Source organism: Condylura cristata, unplaced genomic scaffold (genome assembly GCF_000260355.1).
Source record: "Condylura cristata isolate star-nosed mole 26May11 unplaced genomic scaffold, ConCri1.0 scaffold00024, whole genome shotgun sequence".
NCBI lineage: Eukaryota > Metazoa > Chordata > Mammalia > Eulipotyphla > Talpidae > Condylura > Condylura cristata.
This window is the reverse complement of record NW_004567125.1, coordinates 7,176,121-7,187,305: the sequence shown is the minus strand read 5'-3', so window position 1 is coordinate 7,187,305 and position 11,185 is coordinate 7,176,121. Positions and strand designations below refer to the sequence as shown.

The 11,185-nt window shown below is 47.5% G+C and overlaps 1 protein-coding gene across 1 annotated transcript; it reads left to right on the top strand.

Annotated features, from left to right (window-relative positions):
* The first annotated feature begins 3,050 nt into the window (after positions 1–3,050).
* Positions 3,051–10,944, top strand: LOC101636232 (cytochrome c oxidase assembly protein COX19). Its single transcript, XM_004688344.2, has 3 exons — positions 3,051–3,158; positions 3,912–4,023; positions 7,460–10,944. The coding sequence occupies exons 1-3, from the start codon at positions 3,077–3,079 to the stop codon at positions 7,536–7,538; spliced, it is 273 nt and encodes a 90-aa protein (XP_004688401.1). The 5' UTR covers positions 3,051–3,076; the 3' UTR covers positions 7,539–10,944.
* The last annotated feature ends 241 nt before the right edge of the window (positions 10,945–11,185 follow it).

Genomic DNA, 11,185 nt, shown 5'->3' with positions numbered 1-11,185 from the left:
TAGCCAAGTTCCTTCTTTCATGGGTTAAGTATAATGTTGCTCAGTATGTATCTGTCCAAGAACTATGCTACCAAGTCTTGAAAATTTTGTTTTGACAGCAGAATTTATTAAAATGAAAATATCAACAATACCTACTTTCAGACAAGGATTAATCCAGGGATGGGTGATGTCTGAGAATTTGGAAGAATTCTCCTTGATTCTTGGGTCTGCTGCTTTATTCTCTGGGGGCTCTTGGAAGAGCCTGTCTCTACCAAGCCCGAATGCCACCCACGATGTGATCATATATGGCTTCTCGGCCGAGGCTGGCCCACTCTACGCCTTCCTGAGTGGAGCAGTCACTGCAGCTTCCCATGCCTGGATAGGTAGCAAATCATTCACGTCTCCCCCGCTGGCTGTCCACCCAGGCAAGGGTCCTGACCTCTTTGGGCTTCTCTGGGTATGAGATGAGGCGCCTGCTCTCCGCACTGGGATCCCTGGGGTGGGGTAGCTAGCTGACAGTAATACCTCACAACCAGGAGACTGAGCAAGAAGTGCTGGGACTTCTTGCTGGATTTGCGTTCCTACCTGGAGTCTCTGCTTTGGCATCCAGCACGGCCACCAACACAGGCCTCTTTCCTGTCCTCCTGGACACAGCAGTGAGCATGCGCCTGCCTTACCCCAAGTTAATCCAGGCCAGCTGCCACTGCTCCCTCTTTCTGGGAGGCATCTTGATGTCAGACTGATGTGCTCTTCCCTGGGGAACATTTTTCTTGGACCCACTTGGCTTCTCCAGGCAAACCTGTGTGTGTACCTGGGGGTATGTGTGGCTTTGTCCTTTTTGATTCTCAGCTCATTATTGAAAAGACTGAAAAGAGAGATAAGGATTACATCTGGTACTGGTTGACCTCTTCCTAGATTTTGTTACTTTCTTCAGAACATTCACGATGAGCCTGGCTATGACTGAGCAGGATAAGAAGAGAGAGAAGAAATGAAACGAGCACCTCACCTTTCCCAGCCTCACTTCCCCCCACTCATTTCCTCTTTGCACATATGACAGGCAGTACGTTCTGTCGCAGTGAACAGCGTCAGAAAAAAAGAGCTGAACATCCACTGTGTGTATATAAAGAGGGTTCCAAAAATGTTATTTCCTCGTCCTGCTTTTCATATCTGTGCAAGGCCGATAAACGGCCTTCTCTCCCAGTGAAACATCTCTGATAAAGCAGTAATCATTTGCCAGGTACAGCGTGTCAATTAAAAGCTGGCTGTCACCTCATGGTCATTGGTTCCTCAGGGTCCCTAGACTGAGAGGCTGCTAGCAAGCCCTGGGGGTAGGGAGGGCCTGTCCCTTTATTGCTAAGTGGTGTGATCTAGTCAAGTGGAAAGTGCTATTTGCTGGGTAATAACAGCTTCTATTGTTCACAACCCTGGAAACATATTAATGAATAACCCAAAGCAAAGCCCTTGGTTCCAGCCCTGTAAAATGGCTGTTTATTTAACAAGAACAAGGTACAGTTTTCCTTTTGTAGTCTCAAGTAGACCCAGAGCCTCAGGCCCACTGAGGCCCCAGTAGCCCTGAGCTCTCCCTGCTGGCCTCTGCTGGATATCCCCCCAGCATTTGGTGCCAGCTCTGTGCTGGCATAGCACATACACAATCCTTAGGCACAGAAACTCAATGGTGTGTGCAGACCTACAGGGATCCAGCAAAGGGGAGGTAGGTGCCTTCCAGTTGGGGATAGAGCCAGGTCTGGAAGTAGGGGCCCAGGGTAGGATCTCCTAGGATTTGCTGGCGAGGCCCTTTTCTGCAAGGTCCTGGGTTGCTAGAATTGACTCATCTTGACATTTGGAGCAGCGGTGCTTGGTCATGTCTGCAACGTGGGGCAAGAAAGCTTGAGCAGAGGGGCCAGCTGGTGAGGACCCATCTGCTGGGATGGTCAGATACATGAATGGAGGCTGGAGCTCATGGCAACTATGACACCACAGTAAGTCCCCCACCTCCAGGTGAAAACCATGGCCCAGGATGGGGTGCCCAGGATACAGAGCTGGGAAGAGGCTTTGCCAGGGAGCTGTGGGGTCTGCACTGAGTCCTTTCACTGTTGTCCGTGTTGCTGTAACAATAACAAGCACCTGCCAGGGGTGTAATGGTTTACTATGCACTTTCATACCATTATAAGTTGAATTCTGCCCCCCAAATTCGTATGTTGAGGCCTTATCCCCAATACCTGAAAATATGTTCTCTTTGGAAATAGGGTTGTTACAGATGTAGTTAGATGCAATTCGTTAAATTATAATTTATTAGGGTGACCCTAACTCAATATGACTGTGCTCTGACACCCAGGGAAGTGTCTGGGTACAGACATGGACACAGGGAGGAACCCAGTGACTACAGAGGTAGAGACGGGGTGCTGTACCTACAAGATAAGGATTGACGGCATACCAGCAGGAGCTGGGCTAGCACCTGGAGCAGCGTCTCCCTCTGAGCCTCAGAGGGCACTAACCTTCCTACCTACACCTGACCTGGGGCTTCACCTCCAGAACCAAGGGAGTAAATTTCGGTTGTACTAAGCTGCCCAGTTTTCTTGGCAGCCAAGAAAACTAACATCAACGCCCTCGAAGTATTTCCCAACAGGTAAGCATCATGATGTGGCTGGCCACTGGTGTCGTGGGGGAAAGCCACTGAGATGCAGACCCCGGAGCTGCAGAGACACCTGGGCTCAGTATTCCAAGAAACGGAGTATGTCTGCCCTAGGTTTCCCTGTGGATTGATACTGTGTGGCCTTGGGCAAGTTGCTGGACTGTTCTGCTTCAGTTTCTTCACAAGGAGACAATGGCTGGGCGGCTGCTACTGAATTCCTGTGAGGGTCGGCGGCGCAAGATTGGAGAGCATGGAGCAATGCGCCGGTGGAGTCGGGGTTACTCAGTTTACTTGGGTCCAGGGGGCGGGGCCTGTGGATGGGGCGGGGCTTTGAGGGGGCGGGGTCAGGACCGTGCGCGAACGGCCGCGCTGCGATCGACGTCCTCGGCAGTCCCGCGGTCTGTCTCGGCGCTCGGCTGGCCGCCTTGCGTAGGGCGCGCGTCCGAGGATCCCGGCGTCGCTATCATGTCGACGGCCATGAATTTCGGGTCCAAGAGCTTCCAGCCACGGGCCCCGGACAAAGGCAGCTTCCCGTTGGATCACTTCGGTGAGCCGGTGGAGCCCCGAGCCGATCTCCGAGCCGCAGTGGTGGGAGGAGGACGCCGAGACGGTCGGAGGTCGGACGTCTCCGGGGACGGGTTCCGGGCGTGCACCCCGCGGCCCTATACTGGATGCCAGGCCCGGGGTCCAGCCTCCGACCCCGACTCCGGGACTCCGAATTCCTTGAGCCTAGACTGGGCTAGGTGGGGGCGCACGGCCTGATTGGGGACACTGGCAGGTGCTCTCTGGCTAAATGGAGAAACTGAGGCCCGGCCTCCCACTGTCTGAGCAGAGAGGCCCAGGGGCGACAGAGTCGCAAAGAAGACGTGGTTGCAAAAGCCCTTTGGCCAGTTACGAAGATTGTCGTTTGTTAAACTTGAGGCTTAAACAGCTCATTATTGGTACTTTTGGCATAACAAAAATGCTTGCCGCATGTTTGTGGCCAGAATTCTGGGGGTTGGTAAGCCACAGGGGTGATCTTCCGTGAATATTGAGCCTTAGAAAATTTAAAGATTCCACACACACCCCCCTCCTCATTTTACTATGAAAAATTTCAAACACACAGAGTGAAATCATGGCACGAACACTCATGTATCCCGCCACTTAGTTTCTCCCCTTTTATCGTCGTATTGTTTTTCCATTGTGGTTTTCTGCATGTCTGGAGGAAACTAGTTTCCAAAGGAAAAACAGCTGCAACTCAGGCTGCTGTGTGAACATGTCACTTTTAAAAAGAAAACGCTGATTTTCTTTTTTGTTCTAGGTGAATGTAAACGCTTTAAAGAGAAATTCATGAAGTGTCTCCGTGACAAAAATTTTGAAAATGCTTTGTGCAGAAATGAATCGAAAGAATATTTAGAATGCAGAATGGAGAGGCAAGTACATGCTGACAATTGTGACTTCTCCCACCAAAACATTTTTTCCCAAGAAGTCATTGTAATATGTTTTGTTCAAGTCTTGGGTTCACCTGGTATGTTTTCAGAACTATAGAATTATTTCACCATGAAATTGAGGCTTATCAGATTAAGTTGTACTAGGAGTTGTTTAGCAATCGCGAAAACCTTTTCTTGAACGAGTGCATTATACATGATTGCGTTCCTCACAGTATTTTCTTTCCAAATTTGGATGCTATTCACCTGTCATTCAGGTTTCACGATCATACATCATAAAAATGCTGACTGAGTCAAAAGCTTTGAAGGTTGTGGGTATGCCGTTTATTTCTTTCACATTCTCAGACCATAAAAATATGCACTCTGCATTTTGTTCTCAGAGCTGTTTGGAATGTGACAGGGAAGACAATGGGCTGTTTAAGAAATGATGAAAGATGAGTGATTCTTCTTGTCTTAACCAGAATTCACCAAAGCTGACTTTTAAACAACGTAAAGATATTTATAATTAAAATTCATCAAAATTTTTCTGAAGAAAATAACTATTCCAGTCTTTAATGGAGAATATGTAATACATAATTATAAGTAAAGATGGAAATTTTTATTTCTTCTCTTGAAACCTTCATTAGCTCCGTAAAGAGTCCAGGCTTCATACAGCTTTGTGCTGAACATGGTAAAAGACCTAATCCACTTGGAGCCTCATTTCTATTTTCCCATAACAAACTTAGACATTTCCCTCAACACTGTTGTTTTTCTGGTCTATAGGTTTGTTGAGGGCTTATCAGTGGTCATTGGGACTTTGAAGGGGATGAGACTTCTTGGCAGTGGGCCTCTTTTGAGGCTCTTTGTTCTGCCATCTCAGTGTTCTGATTCACCCAGACTTACATTTGACAAAAAGCCACACTATATCCAACTCTTAACTTTTTTTTTTTTTAAGATTTATTTATTGATGCATACAAGAACTGGGGTACAGGCCAGAGGTGCAAGAGGGGGTGAAAGGATTTGCCACACACAGAGTGGGGAGCAGAACAGTTAGGTCTACTGAAATACACTGCTGAGGGGAGCCGTGTTTGAGATAGGAGGTCTGCTGTGCCATGTGCGTAGCTCCCTGGCCGGGGATTGAACTCATGTTACAGTGGCTGTGGAGAGCTTCATAGTGCTGTGGCTCAACCCTTTGTGCCTCCAGGGAGGCCCAGCTCTTGCTATCTTTATTTGCACATTGATGGGATCCACACGTTAAAATCACTGTCTTTTAAATGAATGCATCTTTAAAAACTGGAAGTAAGTAAGTTTCTTGTTAGTGCTGCCATACTTTGGAGATGATTTGAGGTTGGTCTCTACCAGATGAGGTGTGAAGAGGTCACTTACCTCTCTGATGACATTGTTCTTGCTGCAGAGGTTTGCTGGTTTGGGTTCCCAGAGATACTTGGCTTTTGAGCCAGAACAGGCAGGGGACCCGTCTTTTCCTGTTTAACCCTGGAGTGAGCTCCCCAGATGTCCATGTGGTGCTGTCTTGCTTAGCAGTTTCTGGAGACCAACTTGGCCTGCTGAGGACAGCAGAAAGCTGGACAGAGATGCCACATGTAGGTTTTATGATTTCAAGTGACTTCACTGGCTGGTCAGATAATGTGTTGAGATGAATGCACAGTGTGTGTTTGTCTTGCTCACTTGCTTTGATTAGCCTTTTGGTTGGTTTATTTATTTATTTTGGCTGGTTTATTTTTAGTGAATAGGCCAAGCCCCATCACTTAAATGCTGTGTCAAAATTTTGCTCACACCACACTTCTTCCTCTCTTATAAAATGCCCTCATGACAGTGAGTAAGGACTCTGTGTTTAGAAGCACAAAAAAGAAGCCAGGAGGGAAAAACAGTAAGACATGGTTAGAGATGCCCCTTCAACAAGTCTGAGTCTTCATAAAATCTGGTTCCTTCACATGGTCACCAAAGACCACTCCTGAGTCCTAAAGCCAAAAGGGAGAGTTTAACATCTCCTTAGCATAAGGAAACCATGGAAAGCATTTGTGGTCAGGATTCAGGGCTGAGCCATTCAGATTATCCCCAAAAAATAAAGTGGCATTTTTGTGAAATGCAGTATTACTCTCAACTTTTGCTACAGTGCTATCATCTTATGGGTATTCAGCTTATGATTCAGGGCAGTGAAGTTTTGATGTGATCCATGTTCTTTAGGACACAGAGGCCATATGTATATTTGCTGTCAGTTTTTGTTTTTTGGGTTTTTTTAGCATTCTTTTTTTAAATTTTTTATATTTTTTATTTTATTTATTACAAAAGTTTATTTTTACATCATTTTTGCTGTCAGTTTTAAGGCTGTTGGTTGGTTTATTTATTTATTTTGGCTGGTTTATATTCTTTTGCCAAGTGGTGGTCAAAATAATCACTGTCTGCCTAATTTGCATTTAAGGAGTATCTTGTGAGCTCAGTGTTTGTAGAATTACTTTAATCTGCTAGCAAACTAAATTGTACTGAAGGTTTTGCAGTTCTGGGGACATGTTCCTGAGTAGTGACAGATCTCTGCATGTGTTGTCCTGGAGCTCTCCTGGCTTTCTGGGTATTGTGGAGCCCAAGTGTCTGGGGTTGTGGGGGGCAGCAGGAGACTGCTTGCTAGGGGCGACCAGCAGCCTTCAGCCTCTGGGTGCGCTCCTGCCTGTTGGGGTCTTCTGTTGGCACATGCCCTGCTAGCATGGAGATGTTCAGAAGGCGTGTGACAAGGGCAGCATTGACAGGAGGACTCAGCACTTGCCACCCAGCCTCAGCCTGCCTGGGCTTCGAGTGGCCCCGCTGCAGCACTGGCTGGGAGGCCGAGTGCACCGTGTATAGGCTTATGCTGCCCTGGAGCCTCACCTCCTGCTTCAACTTTTCCCGGGCATTCTCTGCCTTCCTGCCACCGCTCCCTTCCTGTTGCCCGGCTCCAGACCTGGCTGGTGACCTTTTCCATGCAGTTCCCTGGTTTTCCACACATGAAAAGGGAGCTTATGCAGCATTGGGATGTGTGTCGTCCAGCTCCTCACATTTCCAGAATGTGGCAGCTGGGGAATCTGATGCTCTCTCTTTCCTCCTGGTCCTAGTTTCTCCCTAAATTCAGGATTCGGGAGAGGGTGGATGTTGTGAACCCTCTGTGTGCATGGCAGGCTCTCCCCACACATTCCCTCAGTGACTTGAGTTGAGGGGCACACTTTACCCCAGGAGCAGGAGCTCAGGTTTCAGGTTCCAGAGGGTGGCTCATCCTGTCCTGGCCTCATGGGGAGAGTATAGCAGGGCGCTAGGTCTCAAGGTGCTGCTATCTTCCGGACAGAGTGCTATGAGGTGAGGTAGTAGCGGATGGACAGCCAGGCACTGCCCTTCCCTGGACAACGCTCTTCATATTCTTCCCCATCCACTTTCACAACTTTTCATTTTCTTTTAGGCAATTGATGGCACAAGAACCACTGGAAAAACTGGGATTTGGAGATTTGATAGATGGAAAGTCAGAGACAAAAAAATAAATTTTGATGGGAAGAAGACCACCAGGCTGTGTTGGGGGCATCTGGGACAGAGCTGTGCACGGCTCCCCTGCCAAGTGTGCTTACTGGGCAGCGCGACTAAGTGGTGCCCTTGCCGGCTGTGCGGTCAGTGGAGAAACCCTGCCTCAGATCTGTCTCAGAGCTAGGGAGATGGCTCATTTTCTGAAGCTTCTCAAGTTATTTTGAAAATAAGTTAGTCCTTTGGATTCTCATTTTTTCCCTTAAATGAGAAGGGCTTTCTCCTTAAGTCTGCGTGTGTGGTAGTTCCTGGGAGGGCCCTGACAGAGGTGGTGGGGATGCCAGAGTGACACCTCGGTTGGGGAGTGGTGCCTTGGGTCTAATGTGAAACTGCCCTTTTACAGCATCGGTAGCATCATCTGTTTCTTCTCAGTCTTAACTGCTCTGTATTTGCAAATTTTGGTCAGTTAGTTAGAGAACTGTGTCAGAAAACCATTTCCTTGCAAAATGGTTTCCTCTTTGTGCTCAAATCTCTGCATAGCTTATTACTTTTGCTTCTGTTTGTTTCTTTACAAGGTAGAGTACAAACTAGGAAGTAAGAAATTCTGGCTTTTTTTTTTAACTTTTTTTCCTGTTAAAAACATGTCTTTGGATGGTCACTGAACTGCACACCTTTCTAACCAATGGGTCATTTTTTGATTTGTACCAGACCGTATTTGTAAAAGCAGGTGTTCAAGTTCAACAACTCATTTATTGTACCTGAAAACTGAATACATTTGTAGTTTGACCTTCAAGTGTCTGTTTTCCGCATTCAATAAGAACACACAGGTGTGCGGACTGGCGCTTGCTTCTGGGCTTCCTGAGCATGTGCCTGTGCCGGCACCATGGAGTCCTGTCTCCACTGTGGGCTCAGCCGCGCGCTCAGCTGCGCACTGCCAGCATCATCTCCAGTCAGCCCATCCTCACGTGGGTCCAAATCCTGAGCAGGATTTCTGAGGCGGTTTCCATGTCCAGCCAGAGTTCAGAGCCATGAGCAGAATGCTGAGTGCTCTGGAAGTCTGGGCCTACTTGCCCTCTGACCCTAGTGCTTTGGGGAGGGGCTGGCCCCAGTAGATTACCTTCCCCATCAGCTGGCTGGCTTTTGTCATGGTGAGAGGAGAATCTAGGCTGTACCCCGACAGCAACCTGGTAACTGAGCTTTCTCTAGGTCCTTGCAGATGGGGACCCTGAGCCCCTTGTCAGCAGGAGGTAGAGCCGGGTCTGCTTCCCTGGCTTCAGTCCCGCATGGTGACTGTCTCCTGGTTAAGCCCTCCCTGAATCAAGTCCCTCTCATGCTGGTTTCACGTCCGTGGTGCCCAGACAGCCCCAGTGACGCCAGCAATGGTTTTTTTTACCGCTCCTCCAATCTACACTTCGGCACTGTCGGTATTCTAAAAACCGGATTTCTTATATATTCCCTGGTTTGTGCAAAGTGTTGATTTGGCTCACCACATCCAAACAGCTATCCAGATATTTTATGTTTTCCAACAGTAAGAATGCACAGGTTATTTATTGCAGCTTTGGTTGTAATTACAAAATAGCAAAGTGACCCAGACCCAGCATGTAGGATAGTTTGAATAATCAATGCTCATCCCCACAGCAAGCACTGCAAGGCCAGGAAAGGGTGAGCTCATAGCATTATCACACTAATAGCTAAATAAAAGAAAGTCTAACAGCAGCTGGGATGTGCTTTTAAAAAGAGCATTAAACTACACATCTGTACATTTGTATAAAAAAAAATTTCAGGAAGGATATAACAGAAACTAAAGGGAATGGAGACTAGTGGTCAGGTGGGCATGGGCACCTGTCTCACCACCCCCTTTAGTTCTGACTTGGAACACATGTACTATGTGCTCAGTAAATAAAGTGGGCTGTGGAGCGCCCCGAGGGCTCACCAGCAGTAACACCGCACCGCCTCCACCCCATTGTGAATTCTAGCTCTGACCACAGTGAGCAGGGTCTTGCCTAAGTAACTTCGAAAAAAAGTATTTACCTAAAGCTATTGCCAAAACGAGATTTTGTACTGGAGTTAGTGAATTTTTCACATGAATAACAGTTTGGAACTTATAGTCTAAGATTGGAAGAACCAGAGAAATGTGACTAATGAGAGGGCTTTCTGATACAGAAAGACTGTGTGCTGCCAGGCCAGGAACAGCTTGTGTCTGGAGGTGATAGGGACGGTCTCAAGGAGCATTAGACTACTTGGTCCTCATTGCTCAGCATTGACTATGTCTTGGGGTTTTGTTGCCAAAATACATACCCTCCATCTAATGAGAAAACACCAGATAAACTCTAGCCAAGGGACAGTCTACAAATGAAGGTCAGTGATTTGGCAGGAAAGTCAGGGTCCTGGACCAGGCAGCATGAGGCAGGTGGTGTCGAGTGGATAAGTATCCTTTTGGGGGTTTTGGGGAAGATCACCATACTAACACTGGCTTATGTTTGCTGGAAGTCTGAAATTATTTAAATGCAAAGTTTAAAACTGCATTAAATTCTCTACAGAAAGCTTACAGAGTTGAGTAAACTCTTTAAATACATTCATTGAATTTCAACTAGGGATGGTGCAGATATATGACTTCAGCAAGCCAAGAAAAGAGTTGGGGGAGCAGTCCCAAAATAGGCTGCAATGTGGCGAGTTCCGCTTCTCCACAGGGCAACAGCATCTTCAAGTATTACCTCTGGTTTTCTAGATCTGAGTTGCTAAAAGTGCTGAAACACTGAAATGCTTGCTTAGGAAGTATAGGTCTGTCCGACCTGCCAAAGCACACTTTGGTGATCCATCACTTTTCTCACACACATTTGCCACCATCAGCCAAAATAGGTGCCACGGATAGTTTAAACGTTCTCCTTAGGCAGGAGATAAGTCAGGGAAGTCAGGCTTCTGTGGCCAGGTGTTGGCTTCCCTGGATCTTCCCATCAGGCCCGGAGCTGCCCTGATGGGAAGGAGTTACTCAACACAGGCCCGAGCCCAAAGGAAGGCCTAGTTGTGCCCGAGGGGACACTGGCGCTCCCAGACAGCTGGGGTTTATCTCTTATTATCTGTGGCAACACAGTTGGGCTAGAATTTATCTCAGGAATGACTTTTTCTGAAATCCTGCGCTTGCCTCATGTTATTTCTTGCTGGCTCAGGACAGAGATGGCTATGCATTTAATACACAGAATCAAAGTCAAAATCCAGCCAAACCAGCCATTGCATGTGGACATGATCCCCTTGTAAAATGGCGAAGACATTTCCTAGTTTTAGTGGACGCGGGAGGTCTGAAACCCTGTGCAGTGGGTGTCCAGGAGGCCCACCCTGCGGCAGCGTTGGCTCTTCTGCCCCCGTTTCTCTTTGTGACTGTTTTATAACAAGCGTGCATCCTTTTTACAGAAACAATAAAATCTTTACTTTTAAAAAGCTCATTGTGTGTGTTGTAATTTTATATCATCTATAAATTGTGTGCCTGTGGTTATACTTGTTACACGGACCATAAATCTAGCCATTTCTTTTTCCTGGTAAGCACTGTGCTGGCTGTGTTGGAGTGGGACCCGCTGGTGTTCTGCAGACCGTGCAGGGTTGGCTGGGGGCAGGCCTGATGGCATGCAGGCCCCTGGATGGAGGGGCTGTTCTGCCCACCCTATCTCCCCTGCAG